A 27824-nucleotide genomic window follows, 5' to 3' on the forward strand; every position below is an offset into this window, starting at 1 on the left:
TTCTTTTATTTTTTTATTATACATTACCATAATAATTACTATGGCTCAACTTGCCCCATGTTGGCTGGCTCAAATTACCCCAGTCCGAACTTAATGCGATATTTTCACATCCAAACATTTCTTATGCATCCATCATGTAAAGACTATGACAAGAATGAGAATCCATACCTGGACTAACAATATTGTTCTTATTTATTTATTATATTAAAAGACGTGTGCAGGTAAAAAGCACTTATCTATTTCACACCCTTTTTTACTTTTTTGGCTAAAATGTGTATTTTTCCCTCTAAAAAAATACTTTTTGTTTCAAAGTTGAAAACAATGTGGTTGGGTTAAGGGTTATGTAATGGGTCATCAATACATGACACCACCACAATGTCTTGCTCATTCATTATTGGCCTGGGGCTGGTGGCTCAACTTGCCCCTATGCTCAACTTACCCCGCCTTCCCCTACTGTCTCGCTATTTATTGTAATTCGCAATACAGTAATTGAAGCAGAGCCCTTGTCATAACCTTCTTTTTGAAAGTACGCATTTTCACAGAGTCCATTTTGTACACATAAGAGGTACAGTGATGCATCCAAAATGTCAACCCGGGCTCGAGCACATCTCTACTGTTCACCTAACCTAACCCATGTCCATGACATCTTTTATTCACTTTGATTTACAAACTTAACCACCGCTGGGATTGAAGAACAGAGATATTGAGGATAGACCTTAAGTCTACAGAAGCCATCTTCGCACTTGGCCCAGGAAGGCCTGGAGAGGACCTGGACAAATCCTGGCATTCACCTGTCCATCCTCAGAAGGGGCACTCAAATGCCATCTTAGATCAAGAGCAAGCCTCTCCATCATAGGGCTTACATCTTGTGCATTCTAGTCAATGGAAGACTCGCATCATCTTTTACTCTTCTTGGTGTCTCCAGATCCAAATGCAACTCCCAGTTCATTCTTTCCATATTGTGAAGGTCTTGAAATAAAAAAGGAAGGAAAAATGCAAATTACTGTAGAACTCTGAAGTCCTTTTACAATTTAGCTATAAAGGTTATGTATACTGTTGGAAATGACACTTAATTTGTCAGAGTACTTCAAAAGCACTTCATTTTATTATTCTTTGAACATACAGTGTCCAAAGGAATTATATGTGCACCATTCATTATCACTGTAAAAAGAGGAGATGAACAAAATTCATAACCTAGTTCCAAATTGTAATCAATTTGTACACATCATGCATGATGATAATAAATCATTGAACATTATATGTTTTTCAGACCTTTCTCTGGTTATTGAAGTGTAACTTGCATCGCTTCAATGGTCATGAATTATTTCTTATTTTTTCGAAGAATTGAGAATATATTGCTCCATTTGATCCAAAATTCTGGTACTTTTCATTGACCTCATTCATGTTGAGAAGAAATGAAATAGTAACCCTTTTTTAAAAGTCAGGGAGGTAACAAAAGGCGAGATTCATACCTATGCAAACGTTTATAAAGTACATGGTAATCATCAGGCCCAACCAACACTGACACTGCTCACGATGAGCATTTGTTGAATTTGAATTAAACTGAGTGAGAAGGATAATTTCTTACTTATGCTCGGGCCTTGTGTTGGATTTTCTCTTGTTACGATGATGAGGGAATGTTGGCATCAAGGCTTTGTCACAAGCTGTAAAAAAAAAAGAGAGAACAAAAACTGCCACATTACATTACGTTTCATCCATTGGCAATAAGAACATAGCAGCCCCGGTTAAAATGCAGAGGCATATAGCGTTTCGTGAAAGGACTTGTCAGACTTTTTATCCGACAATTTCTGTTTTATCAGACAGTTTCCATAGGAACTGTCCTCCTCAGCCAGTCAAAATCAAGGGAAGTTTTCAGGTCTGACAACTTGTCGGACAAAATTGTTGATGAAACGCTTCCCTGAATAACATGGAAACAAGGCAAATCATCCCGAACCAACCGTCTTGCCATAATGAACATATATCAACTCTAAGGACAACAATGATATTATGGTCGAAATTTCCCACTACCCCTTAACCAGAGTTAAAGAGTATATCTGACTTGTGAACACACTATTATATCACATGATGGAAGTTTTAAAAATCACTCACGTAAAGGCTGTTCTTTGAAATAGGAATTCTGTAAGCTCTCCTCTGCTGAAGCTCTGCAATGGAAATGAGGGATAATTATTGAATTGCTGCCAATGATAAGATTTTGTATATTCTTGAATTGCTGCCAATGATAAGATTTTGTATATTCTTGAATAATGCACAATTAGCAATTTTTTTAATTTTGAGATCATATCAATTTTAGATGATATTTGAACGTTTGCATGGTGGTATGAACAATTGAAGAAGTGGTTTACTGCTCCTGCTACTACTCCATTTGCCAACTCAAGCCAGCCTTTTCTCTTCTACTCAAGCCTCTCACCCTGCCTACTACTCAGCTTTCCACTCCTTCTGGTTTGGACTGCACTCATTTTGAGCGGACTACTCATTTCGAAAAGAATACTCTACTTCCCAACCTCCACTTTCTCACCTTTCCATTTCATCCCCATTTCTATCCACTCAATCCCTCCAGGACTTTACACATGGTGTACCGTTAACCACTTCTGCAAATGTCAAATTTCCTTTAATATCAACCAGGAACTCAGTTTATTATGATAACATATTTTTTTTAATAGAACATAACATTTTGTCTGACATGAAATTGTGTGTCTTGATATTCATTCGGACTTGCCTTGAATGAGCTCAGACAATGATATATTGATTTAATATTACCCTTAATGTATGATTATCATATTCAAGATATTGCAAGGAAAGGTTTCAATTTCAGTTTATCACTTCATACTTTAGAATAGCAATACAAACTGGCAGTATGCGTGTTACCTTTTCTTTGGATCGTACATAAGAAGAGAGTTAAGAAGACGCAGGCCGGATTGGGATAACCATTGGAATTTGGCTTTCAGATTGTTGTACGGCTGCTTCTTCAGAGTAAAATTCTGGACCATAGTAAGCTCTGAGAATCCCTAATAATAAATGAATAATGAAACACCAATTCATTGATTTCTTCGTCTTGCATACAAAGGTAAAAAAAACAGCAATGGGGTCAGGTATGTAATTAGGAGTCATTATAACCTCTTATATCAAAACATTAGAGTACAAAATACAAGATCTCATAAGATGGAGCCACAGATGTACATGATAGAGGATAAACATAATTCATGTAGAGTAGATTTGTGAAATTTGCCTTGGTGAAAATTATTCCTGAGGAAAATAAGCATATCACATCAGACATAAACTTAAAACTCAACACAAACCCTAATCCTATGTCATCAGATAAATCCAAATAAACCACAAATCAAAATACAATATCTAAATAATAATAATGATAATAATAATACTAACATGCTTATGTAGCGCATATCACTGCCAAATGCGTCCCTATGCGCTTAATTGGATATTATTACCCTGGCTTTAGCCCCGCAGCCTTTTACAGCGCGGTGGCATTTCAAGGAATAAATTCCTGCCAGGTACCCATTTACCTCACCTGGGTCGAGTGCAGCACAGTGTGGATAAATTTCTTGCCGAAGGAAATTACGCCATGGCTGGGATTTGAACCCACAAACCTGTTTCAAAGTCCGAAGACTAATCCACTGGGCCACAACACTCCAGATAAATAGCATGCATGTCTCAATTATGTAGATTTATTAGCCAAATTTGATTTGAGGAACTCACGGGCCAGATGGTATCATTAGGAGTCCCGACAAGGTCTATGATGTGGTTAATTTGGTGAAGTTCTGAAGCTCCTGGCATGAGGGGTTTGTTGACAAGGAGCTCACCAAGGATACATCCTGCTGCCCTGTGAACCCAAACAAAGGATAAAGACAAAACGTTACATGTCAATGCCGGTTGTGGTAAAGTGATTTCAAACAGAATATGTATAATAATGATAATAATAATAATAGGCATTTATATAGCGCCATCTATCTAGAAATATTCTATTATGAGTTTCGATGTTATTGTTATTATTAGCTCGAGCTGCCTTCAAGCGCTCATGCATTCAAGGAATTAATCCTGCCGGGAACCCATTCACCTCACCTGGGTTGAGTGCAGCACAATGTGGATAAATTTCTTGCTGAAGGAAATTACGCCATGGCTGGGATTCGAACCCAGGACCCTGTTTCAAAGTCAGAAGACTTATCCACTGGGCCACAAATAAAAAAAATATGTATAAATAAAAAAAAAATATGTGCCTAATGATTTATCCATTTATTTGGTTTAATCAATTCTGGTAGACAACGTGAACTTGATGATGAATTTATAAGACAAGCACGGCATTCCAGTCAGGAGTATATGGACATAAAGGTCAAAATCTATCCATGATTTTGAAGACTTTCTCATGAAATTGTTGTTTGCTGAAAATACAGGAACTTAGCTTTAAGAGATTACCTAAGGTATGGAATATACTTTGTTCACAACCCTGACATGTTCTATTCCAAAATGGTAAAAATTCCTTGTCAACCAAATAGGTCATTTTGCAGAGAGGACAAGAATAAAAGCTAGAAAGAAAAAACAAATGAAATATGAAATATGATAGTAAAAATATTCAAATGTGTGAAAAAAATTCAGCAAAGATTCAGGGACATTTAACATTCCACAGATTATGATGGTGCATAGTAATTCCAGGGATGTTAATAGCTATACCCTTGGGCAGTATTTAGATACGCCATGTTTACCTACCACATATCTATGGCTGTGGTCTGATCTGTGGAACCAAACAAAAGCTCTGGAGCTCTGTACCACAGGGTCACGACCCTAGGGGTCATAGGTCGAACAGGGAGACCATAGCGCCTGGCAAGACCAAAGTCAGCTGAAGAAAAGAGTAAAAATAATTGCCTTAGATCCACTAAATGCAGTACAGTAGCACACTATTTTTCTAGTGAAGGATTTAATAATTATTTTCAATATAGAAAAAAGGGAGATTGTATTTCAAACATGGTAAGAGATTAGGAGTTTATACATTATCACACATCAATGCGCTAATCTTTCCTTTTCAGTTTTCAATGACTCTTCTACTTCTAAGGAATAAACAAAGGAATATTGCAATTCCTAGCACATTTAATTCAGACAGCACAATTTTTTTTAAAGAGCCATATATTCTTATGTATCATTTTCACTTTTCAACCACAATCAGAGAGATGGGGGGGGGGTGGGATGGAGAGCGAAAGATAAAATGGAAACAGGAGACAATGGTGAAGGTATGAACTTAATACCAATTGTTTTAATAATTCATAGGTCCATGTAAAACCAACTGTGTGATTTGAGTGACTTATAGAATAAGGGAAGGAGGGGTATAGTGGGGGAGGAAGGCAGAGATGGGAGAGAGTAGAACTTTTGAAAACTTACCTATCTTGAGGCAGCCCTTGTCCGTCACCAGGAGATTAGAGACCTTTAGATCTCGGTGGATGACAAAGTTGTCATGGAGATAGCGCAGTCCTCGCAGCATCTGGAGGGCAAGGCATTTGACCTGGGTCTCTGTGAACGGGGAAGGCATGTTGTCAAGCAAGCTGGCAAGGTCCTGCTCACAGTACTGCATCACTAGAAATATACTGTTGATGGTAGATGGTTCGGAATGGGGGGGGGGGGAGTGATTTGGGAAGAAAATAAAACTGTAAATTGAACTTGATGATCTCTATAAACAGCTTGGAATAGATCATCGCAACTTGATAATTTTACCCTTGATTGACAAGAAAAGTCAAAGCCATCCAAGATTTGAGCTGAATCTGCTATTAAAATGAAATAAATAACTCCACCATTGACAGAATTCCAAGATGAGATATGGAATTGCAATACATGTAATGAACTAAGCACTATTTTATGATTAGACACAAATATATGAATAACATGAAATGTATGCAAATTAGTTATATCATGATTTCTAAAACTCAATTTTTCTGTTCTGGAAGTGCATACGTGGGCACATGATGAACAAGTCTAAGGGAGTGTTGCAAGAAACTTGGAAATTCATTACAAACATCTATTGCAAACAATTGAATGACATTTTAAATTTGTGGATCAATTTCCACTAAAGCAAATTAACTAGTAGGCTAGAAACTCAACTTTCAGTTGACTGCAAATATTATGATTGATGGGGACCTACAATTAAATGTATGTTTTCCGCCATTCCTTCAAAGACCCCCTCCCCTCTCCTCTGAAGAGGAACGAGAGCAGCAATACCTACCTGTCAAGATGCTGACCAACAACTACCTCTCGGAGTTCTACCACATTCTCATGTCTGAGGTTGATCAGAAGATGGATCTCTCGAAGGCCACTGATTGGTAAACCTACCAGAAGATCAAATTGGTACTGGTTATTACGACTAAATTCTTAATTTATAACCATTTTCTATACAGGATAAGCAGTCAACAATCAGAACCACTTTTCATTTCTTAAGATTATCACATAGTTTTTTTTTCATTATAACTATACTGCATTTATATTTGACTAAGAATAAGGAAAATATCATATATGCCATAGAATTTTTGTTGTATAGCTCTCACAAGCATAATGTCAAAGCATGAACTTTCATAATTCCATACTACCTCTTTATTTCCCATTTCTTTTCTTTCCCTTTCCCGCCATTTTTTTCCGTGCCTCTTTGCCAGATCTTTTAATTATTTCCCTTTCTTACTTATCATGCTAATGTATTAGTATTTCAGAATAATTTGTTCTTTCTCACATGTTCTTCTTCCTTCCTGTTTCCTCTTTCCTTTCGTTTTACCTTTCTTCAGTTTACATTCTTTCTTTCCCATTTCTTTTCCATTACCTCTTTCCCAGCAAAATCTGCCGGGGGGGGGGGGGGCAGCCTCCCCCTCCCTGTTACACCACTGCTGTCCCTCTCTTTCTCTCCATTTTCCCTCTCTCACTCAGTCTCCCTTTTCCTCCTTCTCTCTCTTATTTTCTCATCACCATAATCTGTGTTCAGCTTATTATTACCAAGAATTTACTTTTTAAATATCTAGATCTGCAAATAAGAGCAGGAACAGTTATCAATATTTGAAAGCAACTTTTAAGAAAGCCTACCATCTTTCTCTTTCTCCATGCGAACTTTCTTCAGTGCCACAATCTGCTTGCTCTTCATGTCACGGGCACGATCTGAAAAGGAAAAGCAAATAAGGGTTTGAAAATACATGTCTACATCTATACATGACTAGATCCAATAAACCAAGCATTGTAGGCATAATTCAGCAGAACAACATTTGAGGATTTAAGACCACAATTCTAACTTTTTATGAATCTCATTCTTTAAGTACTGTAAAGATTTTCCATTGGATCAAACACCCGTTGACTTTTGACTCTGAAACCAGCAATGTCAAATATACATGTAGCTTTAACTGATGACCCAGTTGAACTAGTTTTGTAGAATTTGATGAAATACTTAATTGAATTTATCTTAAATAACCCCTTTTTTCACTGACATCTAATATTCTAAGAAAAGAATCAATTTGATAACCCTTGTTAATCTATTTCCATGATTCATTAAATTGGACTTCTTGTCTTCATCATACTTTCAATAATTTGGTCAAAGTTGTCTTCACTGTCTAGTTATCGCATGTGTCAAGTCAATTTTCGAGACCAACAAAAGAACAAATGCAAATCAGTTCCATTTGAACAGAATTTGTGGTCCTAAGATTTGACAGTTAACCCTAATTAGGCCGGGGGGGGGGGGGGGGTAATATTTTTGGAATGCGAAAAGCTATCACTGCAATGTTTTGTGACTTTTTTCTTTTAAGTCTCCCGCACCTTTTCTAAATTAAAGTAGTACAACAAAACAAATTTCTAAATAAGTAGTTTGGACAACTATCTATTATGGACAGCTGAATATACTTACACACAATGCCATAAGTTCCTTCTCCAATTCGATTCAGCTTCTCAAATTCAGAAACGCTTCTACATAGGCCAAGCTGAAAGTGAAAAATTAAAAACAAATCTTTTGCTATTCATCTACAGTACATTATAATTAATGAGTTTAGAGATATCCATTAAAAACTGGATTTCACATTAATCTACTTTTTGGAAACTACAGTATGGTTGCAAAAGGTCAGTCAATGTTGGTATGAAGATATGATAATATAAATGATTCTAGTTGGTTGAATATTTCAGGAAGAACAACAATTAAAAGTACAATTTAGTATCAATGGCTCAACAAAAATATCAATTTTATAGCAAGAAAAAAAGTTCCACGGGGTATGAGTAGCCAGGAGGCTCCTAGAGATTAATTCATTTACTACGTACTAAATGAATTAATCTCTAGGGGCCTCCTGGCTAGGTATGGGGGCAATTTCGCCCCCGAAATGCTCAAGAGAGCCCTGGAAATTAAAAAGAGCCCCAGAAAATCCCAATTTCCTGCGATGTTAAAGTTATCTGATGTGGCTCAGATAACAGCAGTTGGTTGTGAAAAGTAGCCCATGTAAAATAAAAATTGATTTTTTTTTCTGTTTTATATAGGCTTGTCTGACTTGAAGGATTCCTCACCTTTGAACAATACATGATAGGACTCAACAGTAGAAGGTGCCATTTCAGTTACGCAAAGTAAATAGTACGGAGGGGTGGAGGAGGGTTGGTAGGAGAGGGAGAAGGGGACAAAGGGAATGAGGAGGAAGGGAGTATCAGAGGGATTAGCTGCACTGGCAGTAATACAATGAAGAAAGGAGAGCAGGGGAAGAGCAGGGGACGAGGAAAGACTTGAGAAGAGGCAGGAGTAGAGGAAAGAGAAGGATCATTATGGAAGACAAGGAGAAGCAGAAGGACAGGCAGTAGCAGGAAGGAGAAGCAGTAGGTCTATCAGCAGGGAGGGGGGTAAGATGAAAAGGGGAATGAGAGGGTCTAGAAGAGGAGAGGGAAGAAGAAAAGAGGGCATATGATAGGGGAGTGGAGGAGCAGGTGGAGGAGAGAGGAAGGGGGGGGGGGGGGGTAGAGAGTCAGAAATCAATATCCTTACCCTATCCTCTTCTGGTATCTTCATAAGTTGACCTGTAGCTATAGAGGTCAGGTGAGTAACCTTCTCTGAAAGGCTGGGAGGGGACCCAGAATTATCAGATGACTGCCGTCTAAGCTGGCTGGAAATTTGACCATCTCCGGTGCTCATACTTATGTCTGTTTTTTTACTAAAAAATATTCAATGCCAAACTACCTAAAAAGTAGAGAATAAGAGAGAAAGGATGAATGAAGAGAGAGAGGGAAGGTGGAATACTTACTCAGATGACCATTAGGTGATCATATCTTTTCCAAAGGTATGATTCAGAAAATTGACTTGCATTTTTTCAGTCTGTATAATAAGTAACTTTAGCAGCCTTAACATTCTTCATTCCAATCCTGTTGCCAATAGATAGCACTACTTTGGTACTCACAATTTAACAGGTAGGATGATGGTCACTGGTGGACCATATATAAAACACTTTTCATAGATTCAATCATATTATAATTATTAAACATATTATTAACACAATAAATTCTTCAAACTTGTCACACATACACAGTAGAATCGGGTCTACCTACATAGCATTTATAAGAGTAAATATTTCGCCTACTAACTGTTAGATAAATTTCCTATTTAATGATTTAAGTTTCAATTGCACCTCCCGACGTTTAGCCGTCGAGCTGTCTCCTTACTGCAAAATGCTCACTTGTAGTTGTATTGAAATGTATTACGGAACATGTGTTTTCTTTTGGAAAAACAATTTAAATAAATAAAATCACTGATTTAGCTTTTTAAAATGTTAATTAGTCTTACTCTTAGATCTAGTTAAAGGTCAAGTCCACCTCAGAAAAATGTTGATTTGAATCAACAGAGAAAAATCAGACTAGCACAATGCTGAAAATTTCATCAAAATCGGATGTAAAATAAGAAAGTTATGACATTTCAAAGTTTCGCTTATTTTTCACAAAATAGTTACATGAACGAGCCAGTTACATCCAAATGAGAGAGTCGATGATGTCACTCACTCACTATTTCTTTTGTTTTTTATTGTTTGAATTATACAATATTTCAATTTTTACGAATTTGACGATTAGGACCTCCTTGCCTGAAGCACAAAATATTAAAATAATGGAATTCCACGTGTTCAGGGAGGAATGAAACTTCATTTCACATGACAATGACAAGAAAATAAAAATATTTCATATTTCATATAATAAAATACAAACGAAATAGTGAGTGAGTGATGTCATCAGTTCCTCATTTGCATACCGACCGAGATGTGCATATAACTGTTTTGTGAAATGAAGCGAAATTTTGAAATGCCATAACTTTAACTTATTTTACATCCGATTTTGATGAAATTTTCAGTGTTATGCTTGTTGAATTTTTCTCTTTTTATTCAAATCAACTTTTAGTTGTGGTGGACTTGTCCTTTAAAAACACTATTTTTTTATGCGTAAATTCACAACCACATGAAGTCATGATACAATGTCGGTCAGGAACACAGGCCACACACACATTATATTAATCACTCGCTGGTCACACCTCCATGTATGCCCGCTAACCTCTCCTAATCTATACCCAGAGATTAAGCTCATGTGCTATTGAAATTACTAAGTCACGAACTTGTGTCATCCCCCTTATATATTGCATATATGGGAATTGCATGCGCCCGTGATGGTAGCGGCCTCTAGCTCCTATGCCGTGAAAAAATTTTCAACCCTTAAAAATAGTTTACCCAACTTTACCGTACCGTACCATCAGTTAGCATCTGTAAACTCACGCGATATCTCCTGACGGCGCCGTTGCTACGTAATTCAGGTGAATGTTGAAAAGATTGTTGACTCAATAATTGTAAATTTGTATTTGTAACTGAAAAGCAAAAACGTCCGTGCATCTGTCCAAAACGATTGCTCTGGCCCCCGGATCTAGCTCAATCGGATCTGCCGCGCGCCGCGCCCCCGGAGCTAGCTAGCTAGCTCGGAGCTGAGGCGGCGCGGCCGGATTGTGTATGTACGGATGTACGGTATATCTAGATCTGTGGCGGTAATTTAGTATTCTTGGTTGTGAATCGAAAACAAGAGGTAAGGAAAAAAAAGATACATAAATAAATGCCTTTGCCAATTCATTTCACTTTATGTGATCATTAAATCAATGCGGAAAAGGAAAGGATCTGCACGGAACAGTGAGCTGAGCTGAGCTGAGAGAAAATGCACAACCACAACACAAGTGAAGTTTGATTCCCGAGGCGAGGCCGTGCAGGCCAGGTACCGGTACCGTACGCTGCCCAATTCTCGCTCACCCTCATCCTCACAAGCGCGATGAGCACGCTGCTTATTAATATTATGATTATCATTTTAAATTCGTCCCTAAATTCCTTATTGTTGAGTATACTCGCATAATTAAGCACCCAAGAGGAGACCATTACATGAAAAAACAAAGTGTGGAAAAATAAAATCAATCCCTTAATAAATCATCGTGAAATACTGCTTTAAATGTAAAGTAACCCGATAACTGTTTGAACTTCGATCAACTGTACCGCAACTGCACCAAATTACGGTTTTTTTTCAATCACTTTAAAAACTCCTAAAAACAGTGAAAAATGTTATATTCTTATATGATGAATGAAAATGTGAGAGTCGCAGGTGCGGGAGGTCCTGATATGTCGTCATGACAAATTTTTCTAGAATGAATATTTGTTGTGTGAATGAATTAGCGAGGGCATACCTTGAGATAGCAGCCTGCCCTAACTTCGCTCACCCTGATTGTAGTATGATAATCATTGTAAGAGTATAGGGCCTAAACGGAATTGTCATAATTTTTCAAGTAGACTTTTCTTTAGAATCTGATTTTTGTGTCATTTCCTCTATTTTGATGGTGCTGAACATGAATCCGCTTGTTGCAAGTTTCATAAATGCCTCCTTCCGCCGTTGCCATGGCAACTTAATATGTTTTTAAAAAATAACATATTGAGCCTATATATATGGCATATTACCCTGTCAATTTAAATGGTCCAATCTATCATTCTTAAGCCTTCCAAATTCAATTTCTAGACATAGGCCTATCAAGTCATCAAAGTATTTGCAAAAGATCCATTGCCATGGTAACGGCTTATCTTTCCCGCAGAAAAATACAATTGTCTTGATTGCCTGCAGAGACAGGGCGCCGCTTTTTCCGACGGCGCCGCGCGAGCGGCGTCTTAAACATTGAAATCTTAAAACAGGATAAGTTTGTGAAATGTAATCATAAGTTTGAAATAGGCCTACGTACAGGTTTTTATAGCTACTCATGAAACTTAGAAGGGAGTCAGTGAAAATCCTATAGTGAGTTTCAGGTCATGCCACGGTCAAAGGTAATTTAAGGTCAATGAACTTTGGCCATGTACGTTGGGGGCATTTATTGAATTGCCATCATAAATCAACATTATGGTGGGAAAAGATGAATGGTGGAAAATGACAATGAAAATGCCAAAATCTATATAGGTTTGACCAACTCATTTGAATTAAATATCGAAAACAACAGAGTGTTCTGCATGGATATAAGTTCATTTGAATGCATGGTAATGGTATGTTGCCATGGTAACGCCTGATTACTTTACTAATTCAACTCGTGAATTTAATATGAGATGAAAATTAAGTGTAAACAATGTAGGAATGTCTGAATTTATTTCAGGTCATAATTCAGTATAGGCCTACCTCATAAGAAACATTCAATAAGAATAGTGGTAATATTTGCTTGTACAACTTTCTAAGAGAAATCAGCTCGATTGATCAGCCTATATTATTATGCTCATTATGTTAGCTAGAGCAGATTATAACTGTAATGCATGAATAATAAAGTAAGTCTTAAAAGAGATCGAGTGTCATATGAATTCATGAACAAATTTTTTTGCTTGTCAAATTTTCCAGCCCCTTGCCCCCCCCCTACTTTTTGGGAGAGATTTCCGCCCCTGATTCAGAGAAAAAACGAGACATTTTAAGCACTTTTGTAATGATGCTTTATCTTACAGACCGAGAATGACTTGAAAACAAGACATGAATAATGAAACATACGGGCAATGCAGGCGCGAAGCGCAGGCTGAATAGTTATTTTGTTCTAAATGAAGGGTACAGGTATTTGTCGGTCCCCCAACTCTCATTTTCGTCTTGTCTTCTTCCTTTTGTTTTCCTTCCTCTTAATCTTTTTTTTTTCATTTCATTATTTTCCTCTTCCGTTGTCTTTTTTGCGACGCGTCCATTTTTTCTTCTTTATACTCTTTTACATTTCCTCTCTCACTTCTCCTTCGATTTCTTCTCTCCCTCCCCCTCTCTCTCCCTTTAGCTGAGGGTGACGGCAAATAAAAGCCCCTCGGTCGTCAACGATTTATCATGGAGCAGGCAGATAAGCTGACGTTTACAGAAATGTTGAAAGATGATCAAAAGAGTTTGTCACTGTTCACCAGAAATATTTCGAGATTAAATTGTAATCATTGTCCCGGCCCAAAGTGTTTGGGAAAAAGTTTTCCAAAAATTATCTTGCTCTATAACGAATCGTAGGGTCATCAATGCTAAAAAATGAGACTTCGATGTTTATCAATACCGACGTACAAACAACGTGGAGATATAGGGATAGTTTTTTTTTTGTTCTGGGGTGAAGCCCCTCCCCCGATTCCGAGGCCCCTGGCATGTCTTCTAGGCTATTATCGATCGTAATACTGTTTTTTTTATGTGGCGTATTCATATTTCGATGATTACCAATATTATTTACTCTGAGTATGAAATTTAGGAATAATTTAATTGGAATGAAACAAGGATTTTATACACGTCACCTCAAATAAATGTGTAATTAGGCCTATATGTGATAACTTATGAGCCTAATGATACATATATCTTATATTAGACCTATACGTATTCTGCATGCCTATCTGATTCATATCTATAAATCTAAATAAAATAAAGAATTTAAATGAATAAATAAGAAAAATCTCCCACTAATGGGCCTATATAGGCCTTTTGAACTCGGTCAGTAGTTTCCTGCTATGATTTGAATAGATGAAACTTTGTCATGTTTCTGGAGATTTCCTTTTTTTAATTGTGTTTTGTTTGAAAACGGAACAGGATTTAAATTGACAATTTATTTTGAACAAATAGAATTTTCTTGAGTGTCTTTTTCCCTCTCTTATTATTGACGGGAGTTCGAATATGAACTTGAACCAGCGAGGTGATTAAATATTTATTGTTGTTTTTCAAGATGAGCTTTTTTTTTATGAAAGTCAATATAAGGGAATCCCCCAAAAATATTATCGGAGTTCAGGGTTCAAGGTTTATGCACGTCAACATTTCACATTTTCAAAAAATCAACAATTCAATACAAACAATAATATTATACAATACAAGTTTTCATAGATAAGCATAAATAAACATCGTAAAAATATGAAATGTATACATAATATAACAATAGAAAAAAGTACTAGAATGTATTCTTGTAATTGGTTCTAAAATAATGACAAAGAAAGAAAATGAGAGATGTGGATATGAGTGAGCTAAAAGTAAAAGCAAAGCTTGTTGGTTGAAGGCTCCAAAGAATATGCAGTGAGAGTCCCATAAAATATCAATACGACAAGAGAAAGTAGGGGAATAAATAAAGAGTAAACGAAAAAGTAAACAAAAAAGTGGGATACGCGAATACATACTTGATAAATAATGAGTCAAGACAGTGTAAAAGCAACAAATTTGAATTAGAACCTGAAAGAGGATGCAAATAATTATTTCTAATAATAAAAAAATAATAATGGAAATCAATGGTCAATGGCATCAGGGGGCGATGAGCGGAAGGGACGACAAGGGGGGGGGGCACTCAAGTTGGATGAGCGGCGAAAATGATTACTTTGAATGGCGAATGTGCTAAAAGAGTTTTATAGCGTTTTATTCATAATAATGAAAATTCATCAATATTTATATTTTAAGTTAATTATGTTAACTTAACTATATCAAGCATGTTATTCTATTATATATATTGTTCTTTAAACATTTTTGTTCATGCTGACTCTTTTATCCGCTTCCGATTTTATGTAAGCACCCTTATTATAGCACTGGTTAGGGTCTTTATTAACAACAGTAATTTATTTGACCCAGTGGGTGCTCAATCTATACTCTGTTAATGTTGTATTACATTAATTGTTCTAATTTCATATACTTTTCATTTCCGAAATAAATAAATAATAATCTCATAAAATTCATGAATGGATTAGAATCATATTCATATTATTAGACAATTGAAATCAGTTAAAAGTATTTCGGGAAAGGTTTTTTGAAAATATGTATTTTATAAAAAATACGGAATAAAGTTTGAAGGATTACAAAAAAATGATATATAGGCGTAGATCAGTAACAAAAGGTTTGAGGCCCTAAAAATAATTGCACTTGGCGAAAGGAACATTTTATACAGTGTATAGTACTATAAAACATGTAAACAATACATTTAATCACAACAAAATTACACACTTTCTCACTCAGAAGTGCAAGAAAAAAGGGTAGAAAAAAAAGAGTTAGACAGTATCCATGTATCAGGCCTTATAAACTACATGTATGAATGCGCGCGCTAAGTGAGCGGAGTTAGGGCAGTGGTGAGCGGCGAATGGGACAGGCGCAAGGGGTGCCGAAAACGGCGAATTACACAGCGGTGCTTTGAAGACATATAATTATTATCCTATGAAACAATTTTCCAGTATTTTCTCTTTCAGTTGACATATAGAAGTAAGGGTATCATAGCTAATTGAATGAAACATAAAGGAAAATACGTAAACTGAGCGACGATTGGGCAGCGTACGGTACGGTACCTGCAAGGACGGGCGCCGGGGCACGGCCCGGTATGACTGGCGAGGAGCACTGTTCATTGGGGGATGCAGCTATAATAGAGCCTTAATACTAGCTGCATTCGATACGGAGAGGGGCGGGGCCCTCGTGGCCGTGGTGGCGTTTCTAAGTACCGGGTAACTCATATAGATCTAGACAGCTGGCAGCCGTCTGTTTCGAGGAGTTTTTTAAATTTTTTTATTTTTTTTATTTCTCCTCGTACACAGACGGCTCGCTATCGTGCAGCCACCATTAGGGGACTTGCAATGCAAAATCCCCCCATCGGGGCTCTTCAATTTTTGTCTTTAATGAATAAATTTTTTGAAAATTAACGCGACCAAAATGCAAATTAATATTCCCTCTTGGCATTAATTGCCAAAAAACAGAGAAAAATCAAGTTAAAAGGAACAAAAACAGTGACTTACCTCGGCTGTCGCGCAAATTCACTTCCCCGTTTTATCCGCTCTTAAGTACATAAACATATGGCCATTGAGTCCCCTGTACAGATCGCGCTAGAACTTCGGTCTCTGTATTTGGTGAGTGAAGCCAACGGAGTTCAGCTGAACAACCAACATAACAGAGACTGAAGCTTTTGGTCTAATATAGATCTAGGTCTAGAGGTGGATTAATTTATCCACCTCTATGTTCATGATGTTCGAATGTTCTATTCTAACTTAATCTTAAGACTTAAAGGACGTTTCCCCAATATGTTTGTGCTAATCTAGTACATGTATATGTAGTATATGCTCATATTATTTACGAAATGCGCGTTGACGTTACAATATTTTAAAGTGAACAGGTACAGGTGAGTAATCAGCTACAGGAAGACCTATATCAGCTGATTTTTCCAGTCATCTGCACTCTAACAGCAAATTTTGATGTGTTATATTACGAAGCTATTAGCTGAAAACAATCTAGATGTACCAACTTTTTAAACGCCTCTGTTGCTGCCTATTCAGAATACTTTACTCTGCACTGCTGCGAAGTACGGTGAATATGACCCCGAGTTTGATTAAATGGGATAGGCCTAGTGGTGTAGAATTTTTCTCTATGTAAATGCATTTCCATTTTATGCGTTTAGACTTTAGTGTGTTTTTAAAAGCACATTTGCTCCAACAAGAGTGCTGATAGTTTGAAAAAAAAGCACATGAACCCCCATTTTTTAATGTTTGCACCTCTTTAGTATACCTTTCTCTACAACTATGCACAATTTGGTGAAAATAATATGGGTTTTGAATATAGTGCAGTACTTATTTGACATTGTACTTATAAACTTTGTTATATAAATTTCAATTTTTTAAATATTTTTTTGTCGTCTTTCACACCTTGTTTTTCAAAATTGAAGGTGTTGCTACTCTTTAAAGAGCTTATTGATATCAATATTAGTGGATTCTTTATAATTCTGAATTAAAATGTAAAATTAGATAAAATTCAAATGGATTTTCATTGAGCATCAATAGAGGTTTAAACTCAACATTGTGATCTCGTTCGGTCTAAAACTGCAATACTGTTTTTATTGCATATTTCTCAAGACCTTCCAAATGGATAAAGCTCGATCTAGCAAAAAATCAAGCGCATGAATCCCATGTCAATTTTTGCATATTTGGAATATTTAGTGTGCTAAAGTAATAAATCTGTGCAAAAGTTGGTGAAAATGACATGAATTTCAATTTAATTGTGGAACGTCCTTAAAGGGATGCCAAGTTCCCCAAGTTCCCCGAACATTGCAAGGATTGTGTGTAATGTAAATGGAGTGGAGAAAGATTTCAGGGGATGAGTAATTAAATTTAAGAGGGGCTTGGCAAGTCTAAGACTTTAGCTCTTAATACAATAGAATGATTGAAGGGCCAAATTTCATTTTTGGGAACCGACCGACACTCGTCTCTTTGCATGTCTGTACACATATCAAGCCCGTGCCCCCTCATCCCTTTTGATAGTCTTTTAGAGAGTCAAGAAAAAGCAAGAAAAAAAAAGTCTTCAATTACAAAGGGGGGGGGGGGGGGCACATCTCGGTTTCAATGGCATTTTTACATTACAAATTTTAATTTTTCTTCTCAAAAGGGGGGAGGTGAAATAACCTCATACATATAGGATGAGTGGAAATAAGATCTGTTATAATATAGGCCTATATATGTTAGAATATAATATATATATTTTATTAGTGCGATATCAAGATGAAAATTCAAGGTGCTGTTGCTCTTATTACTGGTGCTGCGGAAGGACTTGGCAAGGCCTTTTCAGAGGAATTACTCAAGAGGAGTGCTAGAGTAAGTTGATTTCATATACTCCCATTTTCAAGGGGGTGGGGCAACATGATGGCTATTCAGAGTTATTTGGGACCAGTTAGTAAAGAATTAAAAAAAAATTCTAAGATGTTATTGGCAGTTCATTGGTATATTTTAATGGAATCTGATGTTAAGGTTAATGATGAAGTTATATTTTAACGGAATCTGATGTTAAGGTTAATGATGAAGTTTGTAAAGATTTCATTCTAATGTATTTAGCAAAGTATTTAAAGGCAGAATATTGATATTTCACTGTCCTTTTAACTTAAATTGTTAAGTTGTTTGATTTGGTATAAAATTTCAAGGTATAGGTGTTTCATTGCATACACTTTTTAAAGGTCATATTTTTTTACCTTCGCACTTATTATTAGTCACAAAAACAATCAAAATATACAAAAATGCATTGCATTTCAATTAATCAGAACATTGATAAAGTGTGTTACCTAATAAAATGGTAAATAAATTGTTCTGTACTAAAAAAATAATTTAACTTGTACCTCAGCCCTGCTGATGACGATCCATAGACCGAAGTGCAAAAAGGCTATATTTTGCCTGTTTTTTTAAGTATACATTATTCAAGTTAATTTTTTGTTGTCATGCTATGTATACAGTATTATAGTAACAGCTGATGGTTTCGAGCTTCTACATGTTCCTGTAGGAACTGTAGTGATAATGAAAAATCTTTTAAGTTACCACCTTGTGGATGACTGCAATTTTATGGCATGCCAGTTGTCTTAAAATTTTGCATACACTAAAATTAATATAAAAAAAATTTACTGTTAAAAAACATATTTTCAAGGAACAGTATATATTTTTTTGTTTGAACATAGATGAAATTATTTGGAATATATAGCTTAGTACTATGTATTGCTATTAGTAATATGTCATGAAAATCCTGGACTTATTTTGGCACTTCAAATTCCAATTATTGAAAGTCATGCGTGCCTTTACAAACAGCAAAGTGTGACCAAGGAAGACTACCTTCTTTCTAATTAATAATTAGTGTTAATAATTGAATTATCTACTTGTATTTATTTATTGAAATATTATTTCTTGAACTATTCACAGATTCTCACAGATTTTATACTTAAACATTTACATTTTAATTAAAAATGGTTTATAAAGTTTTATTCTTGTTTGATGTTTCATGTAGATGTTCCAGAATGTACAGTATTTGGAATCAAGCTATACTTTTACAAAGTGTACTATATTTGCCAATTTGTGGTTGTTTATCTTGTCATTTTTTAAGGAGAATGTTTGTAGCTATAAAAGGGCCACATTTGACATAAAAATGACAAAGATACCATTAATGAAAAAACAGCTATTAATCACCTCTATATAAAGTTATTAATTACTAATACATGATGACCGATATAAACAGGGAGTCGGTATTATTGATCACAATTCTGCAAAGGGAAAGAAAGGCTGTTTGTCTGGTCATTTTGTATGGAGAATGTTTATAAAAGGGCCACATTAGACATAAAACAGGACAAAGATACCATTAATGAAAAACAGCTTTTGTGATTGATTATTTATTTTCATGATTGATATAAACAGGGAGTCAGTATCATCGATTACAATTCTGCAAAGGGAAATAAAGGCTGTTTGTCTGGTCATTTTGTATGGAGAATGTTTGTAGCTATAAAAGGATGAAATACAGCTCTATTTGTTATTAATTATTAATTGTCATGATTGATATAAACAGGGAGTCAGTATCGTTGATTACAATTCTGCAAAGGGAAAGGCCACAGAAGATGAACTCAACAAGAAATACGGGGAGGATAAAGTCCGCTTCTTTCAATGTGATGTAACTTCAAAGGACCAGTTAGAAGGTAAACTTATTCCCATTCTAGTTAGAGTATTAAAGGGATGGTCAAGGCTGGAGATATTCAATAAATAGAGTAAAATTCACAGAGCAAAATGCTGAAAATTTGATCAACATTGGATAACAACTAACAAAGTTATTGAAGTTTAAAGATTTGCATTATTCCGGTGAATCAGTTCTAGGCATGTCTTCATGAATATTCATTAGGTGGGCTGTTCTTTTGTATTTTATTATACGTAATTAGGTTTATTCAAAAATTTTCTACCAAGAACTAAAACAATTTTATTGCCGCAACTTATTTCATCATAATGGAGACACATCATTTATACATGTATGAAAAAATTAACCAATTATGATGTCATGTAATAACGTAAGAAAAAGGAAAGTGGGAATATGACATCATCAGCCCACCTAATTAATCTTCATGATGATGTGCATATAACTGTTTTCACAAAATATTGATGAAATTTAAAATTCAATAACTTCATTATTTGTTATCCGATTTTGATGAAATTTTCAGCACTTTAGCTCTGTGAATTTTACTCTATTTATTTAGATATGATTATTTTCAGCCCGGACCATCCCTTTAAAAAAAATTACCAAACACTTCCATATGATTGATATTATATACCCTTTGGGTTAATATTTTTGTCCCTCCATTATGCATCTCACTGTTATACTATTTATCTAATTAGCTTTGAAAACGAATGATTGTTCATATCATTTTCTCTCTCTCTCTCTCTCTCTCTCTCCCCTCCTACAGATGCCTTTTCAAAGACTCTAGAACACTATAAGGGCATAGACATTGTGTGCAACAATGCAGGAATAGGAGATGAGATCAACTGGGAGAGAACTGTTGATGTAGACTTGGTAAGCTTCAATTATTGTTTAACATATGTAATGGTTTCCTTCAAATATGTATGGCTCACAACAAGCCAGTGTTTTTTTGCTTCTCCTTTATGTACAATGTTCATAGTTTTATTTGGTATTATTATTATTATTGTTTATATTATTGTTATTGTTTATATTATTATTATCATTGTTGGCTGTTGTTTTTGTTATTATTATTGTTATTATTGTTATTATTATCTTCATCATCATTGTTATGTGTTCTATCATTTTAATTACTATAGATAGATAGATAAATGGTTTATTAATAAAAATCAAGACATCATCACGGCTAAGGCCGAATTGCGATGTATTCACAAGGAAATACATGTAAAGACACAAAAAATATTCAAACAATAACAAAGATCGCTAGAGGGTATTCATTTGTCTCGCAATCTACTATGGTCAACAAGGAAATTCGTGATCACTCTCGCAAAAAGTGTTCACTGGCTTTCTAGGAAATTCGTGATCACTCTCGCAAAAAGTGTTCACTAGCTTACAAGTTCACGAGCTTTCGAGTGCCGCTGCAACTCTTTATCAAGTGACGAAAATTATCTGATGACGTACTCTATTTATACTAATCTCCAGGACCGTACGCACGAACGCGAGAACAATAGGTGGGTATTGATCCGTTGCGTCGGTATGCGGCGCGGCCGGTAATCCGTATATGCAAATAAGCCGGGGGTATATGCAAATACGCCGTGGGTCGGCGATATGCAAATTGGACAAAATTGGCGGGCTCGCTAGTTTCCCGTGGGCGGGGGATGACTAGCTGAGCGGTCCCTCGTTCGGGGCCGGGAACGATCGGGTCGGCGTGCACTGCCAGGCAAGGGGGTATTGTGCTGTCTGATGGTTCGCATCCAGAAGTCGGGGATGTCGATCCCGCTGTCTCTGTTGAAGTTGTTAGGACAAAGACGTATACTAATAGCCTCCTTAATCCTGCGTGTATACCAATGTCTCTCTTTGGTAATGCAATGTACACCCTCCCAATCTGGGTGGTGTTGTTTCTCCCAAGCATGTTCTGCCACCGCGGATGTGTCGGTTCGCTGTAACCGAACATCGCGCTTGTGTTCAGAAATGCGTTCAACTATCGGTCGGGCTGTTTCTCCGATGTAAGACCCGTCACATCCCTGGCAAGGAATGTTGTATACTACGCCATCACGTCTGTGATCAGGGATAGGGTCTTTGGGGTGTACAAGCTGTTTGTGTAAGGTGGTGTCCGAGCGGAAAACCGTTCGGATACCGTGACCTTCTAATCGGCGTTTAAGTTGTTGTGAGAGGCCATCTATGTATGGCAAGACTGTGCAAGTCTTGAAAACCTTCTGATCCCTTGGTGGTAGTTTTTTCTTGAAAGTGTTCTTGATAAAACGGCGTGGGTAGCCGTTGCTGTACAAGGCGCCACGTATGTGTGCTCTTTCTTTCGGGAGTTCAGGTGGGTGAGTTATGATACGTGCTGCTCTGTCGAACAGGCATTTAACAAGACCTTTCTTGACCGATTTGTCGTGATGAGAATCAAATGGTATGTATTGGTCTGTATGAGTGGGCTTGCGGTAGACAGAGGTGGAGAGTTTCCCGCCCTCGTGTCTTTGGACTAGCGTGTCAAGGAATGCTAATCTCCCTCCTTGCTCAGTCTCCAGAGTGAACTGGATGGACGGTTGCTGGCTATTCATGTATGAGAGTAGGCTGTCAAAGATAATTACAAAATGAATAATACGGATAAAGTATGGTATTGAAACTACTTGTGTTGCAGAATTCTAGAAAGGAAAGAGATGGGGAGGAGGAGAGGCAGATAGAGAGAGAGGGGGTGTAAAGGGATAGAGAGAGAGAGAGGGGAGTGAAGGGAAGGAGTGGAGCAGAAAGTCAGAAGAAAAGAAGGTACAAACATTATGAAAGAGGTAAAAACATGAAGTTGTAAGGCTGCAAAATTTTACGTTAGAATAAACAAAGTTAGAAGAATTTGAAAGTAAAATATTATCCTTAACACATATTGGTATAGTGGTCAAGATTATCATTTACCGGTATATACTTCTTGTACATTAAGAACATGGTGTCCTGCAGATGGTCTATCAGCATGTCTGTAAGCAGGCTGTCGGGCGGATGGTACACTACTGCTACAACCACATGTGATATTTCTCTCGGAAGCCGATCCGATCGCATTTTAACCCAGAGAACTTCTAGCTGCGTAGGAACTTCAACTTTCATCTCCACTGGGTTGAATGCTTCCCGTACATAGAGTGCCACACCACCACCTTGTAGAAGTAAACGCGACTTTGTGAACAGATTATAGTCAGTCATTGCTACAAGGTGTGTTGGCATATCAGATCTGAACCAAGTTTCTGTTACAGCTGCAACATCGATTTTCCTTTCTCTCAGAATGATTTCCATTTCATCTAATTTGTTGTTGAGGGATCTTGCGTTGCAAAGTAAAAAAGATGGAAGGTTCATACGTCTGTGTTGGCTATTTTGTCCATGATGGCCCTTTGTAATATTTACACTCACAAGATTGGCATGATTTGACATTTTTCTGTGTTCAGAGGGATGCTGATCTTGCACACGCCTCAAGACTTCAATTTCTGAATAATTCCTCACCTCAAGATTTCTATCAGGAGGAACCGTTATGTGGCGAAGGTTGTTCATATTTGGTCCAGTTTGTCCCTATCATCCCATACATTCCCATTTTTCCCTTCTATTTATTTTTTCACCCTTTTCAAGTTTTGATTTCCATAAATGAGTACTTATGATATTATATCATTACCATATATATTCATATTATTATTGTTGTGCAGGTAGCCGTCATGAGAGGCACCTTTCTTGCGAAGAATATGATGGATAAGAAAAACGGAGGGAGAGGAGGTATTGTTATCAACATTGCATCCATGGCTGGTAATTATACAGATTTTAATGCAATTTGGGTCATATTTTCATTTTTCTAATTTTTCCCCAAAATATACTGAGTTAGATTTCTTTTCTAAACCCAATCGTTGCAGACTGATATCTTTTTATAGATCATAAACTTACATTTGATTATGTACATTTACTATGCATGATTCAAGTGTTTTGGGGACATATAGAAAATGGTGGCTTTGCCTTGTTCTAGGTTTACCTAGATGAAGAAAAAGAAGTTTATAGTATATATCAATTTATAAGAGATGAATTACAAAATTATCTTGAATTATCTGTAATGTATTTTCTATAAAGGGTTGTCTGAAAAACTGAAACAAAACTATGAAAATCAAATCCTTTCAAGCAAGTCCTCACAAAAAATGTGTAAGTCAGTATTACATGCTGTAATATATCACAAAATTTGATTGTTATGAATGAAAATTTGTGAAGTTTTTGTTAGATTTGAAATCTTGATTAGAGGTAATTTACATTGACTATGAACAGAAGTTAATCTTGAAATTTCTTCTGGTAAAATAAAAAGGTATCATTTTCAGAAAAACAACAACAAATAATGAACAAAAGCCTTGTTGCTGTTAAAATAAGATTAATAATTACCCCCCCCAAAAAAAAAAAAATCACAAGATCATACTCACCTTTTGTGACTAACCCCCCATTCTCGGTATACTTTCTTAAACTAGTTTTTAGTGGAAACCAGTTTAGGAAACCAGTTTAGAAAATCACTTTGATATCGTTCTCATCTGATCACCCAAAAGTGGTTTTCAGAACCCACTTCACGGAAAGAAATGTTGTTGCTATAGGAACACTCAGAAATTTGAAATCAGATTGCAGGCGTTCTACACAATACAAGTAGGAAGATCAGTTCCTGAAGAACAGTTTTGTCCACACTTATGCTAAAACCAGTTTAACGAGGCAAAGCGATCTTGAAAACTACATCGCAAGGCGGTTTTCCGAACTGGTTTGGAAGATTGCTTCCAAAGCCGCTTCAAGCGTTTTCATTACACGTTAAACTAGTTTCCACTGAACTAGTTTTTTGACGGTAATAAGAATAGGGTCTAAGTGTCCCACAAGGTTTAGTTCATGGTCTGCTATTATTCTATTATTCAAATGTCCTTGTAATCTGCCTCATTGACATAAGATATTCAGATATCAACGCTTGTCATTCTTAAAAGAGATACACTGTTTGTAATGTATTTTTCAGGCATGTTGCCCATGCCCTTGATACCTGCATATACTGCTGCTAAACATGGTGTACTGGGATTCACAAGGGCTATTGCGGTAAGCAAAATTTCTATGATGTATTGTATGAGCCAAGGTAGTTTACTATCATGGCCCTGGGGAGCAGGGGTGCTGGTGGTGCCAAAAATTTCCTTGGGGTGCTGCGTGCATTATTTTCCGTTAGCAGCACCCCCGAGTATTTTGGAAGATGTGTAAAAATCGACAAATGTAACAAAAATGACCTTCATTTTGTAGTGAAACCTTTTTTTTTTTTGCTTTTCAAATTTCTCGAAACCAATTTGACGTCCATTTTGTAGTGAAAACGTTTTTTTTTTTTTTGCTTTTCAAATTTACATCAGCAACCCCACTTAAAAATCGTGCCCAGGGCCCTGGTTACTTAGTGGACATATCATGTGATTTTTATGCTTGCGCAAACTCTTTTTTTTTCTGTGACATCACATATCCAACCAGTGTTTGCAGAGCTCTCCAGGTACACTTTGTAGGCTTACTTCATTGCTTTATGATTTTAACTTTGAATATTTTAATGGGAGAAATTTGATAGCGTGGAGCAGAGTGATGCATGAAAAAACTCAGAATACAGATATTGATCACTACATATTTCTCATGCACCCTTTATATCGGTTACCCTTGACACAGAATGTAGGTTGACTTTTCCCTGATATGTACAGTACATGTAATTAGTAACATTTTATTTGATTTGGTTTGAATGGATTTGTTCATTTCATTTCAATGTATACAGAATGACCAAAATAAAGTTGTGAAAATAAAGTCATATGTGAAACATAAACAAAATGATTAAAAAGATTTTAACCTTGGAACATAAAATGAAACTTAGCAGATTAGCTAGGGCACCTTAACCAAGGTGGTGCAATCAATTGCTAGATGGCAATGGCCAATAGAGATTATTGTATTTACCTATTGTTTAACCTATCAGAACTGTCTTTTTGAATTAGTGATTGATCACATACCTCTGTGCCGCAGGGCACTTGAGTACTTGTTTGATATTTAAAATATAAACATAAGTCTAGGTAAAATCAGTGTTTACAATTAGATAATAATTAAATAAAGTAATTTACATTCCTGATTTTTTCCCCTTGATTTCCTACTGAAATCATGCTGAATACTGGTTCTTTTTAGCAATTTACTCATATTACTTCACTTTATTGTAATTATATTGTAATGTAATAATGTCTATTTCACATGTTTTGTATATATTGTATTATGTTTGTTCTATGTATGTACATGTATTTGTGCAGGGCCCTGATTGAGAACAGTGTTCCAATCACTGAACAGGCTACCCTGGGTTAATAAGACAAATAAATAAATAAAACAATTGATCATATGATCTGATACATGGCCATGGCCTTGCACTAGAACTAATATCTTAAATGAAGTATAAAGATTGAAGACAATTGGATATTTAAGATGAAGGAGGAGAAGAAGAAGGAGGATGAGGATAAGAATAATAATAATTATATTAATGATAAATTAATGATAGTAAGATTTATAGAGTGCAGAAACTATTTACTAAAGCATATATTCTACACTGTGCTGTATAATAATCCTAAAATACTTGTTATTGATAAAATAGATATGTTATTAGTTTTGATTTGAAGTTGTTTAGGAATGTCGCTTTCCAGAGGACAATCCGTGTAGGTTCCTTAGTATTGGTGTGATACATGTAAATTTTGTACAACCACAAATAAGTCTTGCACAGGTGTTTTGAACCCTCTGCAATTTCAGTAATTGAGAATCACGGATCTCATACAGTAGGCTATTACAGTTATGCGCCTTCTTAGTGCTGTATGCAGAACAATCTCTTTCTTAATAATATCTGTTGTAAAGGTCATGAATTTTTAGCTTGAATGCAAGCTCAAAGGTCAGTCTTTGTCAAACAAGAGTCAACATAGTTAGACAAGACACAAATGAAAAGTTGACTATGGTGAATTTGTAAAGAGACCCACTGTGTTTAATTATTGATTTACTTTGACCTACTACCTAGTCTCCAGTCAAAATGCATTTCTTGGGTATTGGCAGGATTCCAAGGTTTTGAGTGTTCACTTCCACCCAATATTCCCACTGAATCTGCAGGCAATAACATGACTAAAATATTGTCAGGGGGCAGAACATTTTGTGTGGTGGAAAAATTTATAAACAGCCATGAGGAAGCAAATAACTTGAAATTTTGAACAGAAAATACAATCTTGTGACATATTTTTAACATGAAATAATCAAGAAAAGAGTTAAATATTTTCCCTCTTTACCTTTTATTCCCTTTCTTTTTCTTTTTTCTTTTGTTCTCCGTCAGTTGCAGACCTTTTTTTTTTTGGGGGGGGGGGGAGGGTAGTAGCCCCCAAGCCTTCTTGGCTTGTAGGCATGTACTACAAGTGACTGTGCTTCTATGAAATATTGCATTACCCCCTAATGCTTTATGCATCATTTTTAGGTCCATAATTAAAATCAGTCTACCTTGGTTCATGGGCAATGTTCTATTTAGATTATTAAAGTTTTATTGAAATTAATCAGTGTGTAATATCTTTTCAATCTGGCAATGATGGAGGCATATTTGCATTCAGTTGAGAATCCATTGGCCTTTACAAAGGTGGTTATGAAAACCATCGATTGAACCCATGGTTTATGCAGATTTCCTTATAATTAACGCTTAATTTACAGCATATCGATAAAAAAAAATTATCAATACTGATGCGCGTTTTTGTCACTGTGTGCTAAATTGATGCTTGCTGCCACGATGGAGTACGGCATTTTTTATTCATGAGTCAACTATTTTGAATTAATGAGTCCACTGTTCTAAACAGTGGACTCATGAATAAACTAGCTTACTCAACCATGACAACAGGCATCAATTTGGTGCA

At 36.1% G+C, this 27824-nt stretch overlaps 2 protein-coding genes across 6 annotated transcripts in view; one reads left to right on the forward strand and one right to left on the reverse strand.

The window, feature by feature from the left end:
* LOC129270985 (cyclin-dependent kinase 10-like) lies at window positions 1-11230 on the reverse strand. 4 transcript variants are annotated; one of them, XM_054908332.2, is made up of 12 exons: window positions 10764-11230; window positions 9002-9193; window positions 7892-7964; window positions 7084-7155; window positions 6242-6344; window positions 5407-5609; window positions 4741-4870; window positions 3736-3859; window positions 2887-3026; window positions 2110-2162; window positions 1589-1664; window positions 1-969 (listed from the first exon to the last, which is right to left on the reverse strand). In XM_054908332.2, the coding sequence occupies exons 2-12, from the start codon at window positions 9146-9148 to the stop codon at window positions 897-899; spliced, it is 1194 nt and encodes a 397-aa protein (XP_054764307.1). In that variant the 5' UTR covers window positions 9149-9193; window positions 10764-11230; the 3' UTR covers window positions 1-896. The 4 variants fall into 4 exon arrangements, with proteins under 4 accessions (XP_054764307.1, XP_063951113.1, XP_063951114.1 ...); XM_064095043.1 differs by having other exon boundaries at window positions 10734-10935; XM_064095044.1 differs by having other exon boundaries at window positions 9002-9189; window positions 10764-10915.
* Window positions 10630-27824, forward strand: part of LOC129254080 (15-hydroxyprostaglandin dehydrogenase [NAD(+)]-like) — a 21759-nt gene continuing 4564 nt past the window's right edge. Inside the window, exons 1-6 of one of the 2 annotated variants that reach the window (XM_064095046.1) lie at window positions 10630-10801; window positions 17976-18080; window positions 19804-19930; window positions 20687-20793; window positions 23598-23694; window positions 24914-24990. In XM_064095046.1, coding sequence (XP_063951116.1) covers window positions 17988-18080; window positions 19804-19930; window positions 20687-20793; window positions 23598-23694; window positions 24914-24990 — 501 coding nt within the window. In that variant the 5' untranslated portion in view covers window positions 10630-10801; window positions 17976-17987. Of the gene's footprint in view, window positions 11065-17975; window positions 18081-19803; window positions 19931-20686; window positions 20794-23597; window positions 23695-24913; window positions 24991-27824 lie in introns of both variants that reach the window. The other variant, XM_064095045.1, reaches the window with a different exon arrangement.

Source organism: Lytechinus pictus, chromosome 2, assembly GCF_037042905.1.
Source record: "Lytechinus pictus isolate F3 Inbred chromosome 2, Lp3.0, whole genome shotgun sequence".
NCBI lineage: Eukaryota > Metazoa > Echinodermata > Echinoidea > Temnopleuroida > Toxopneustidae > Lytechinus > Lytechinus pictus.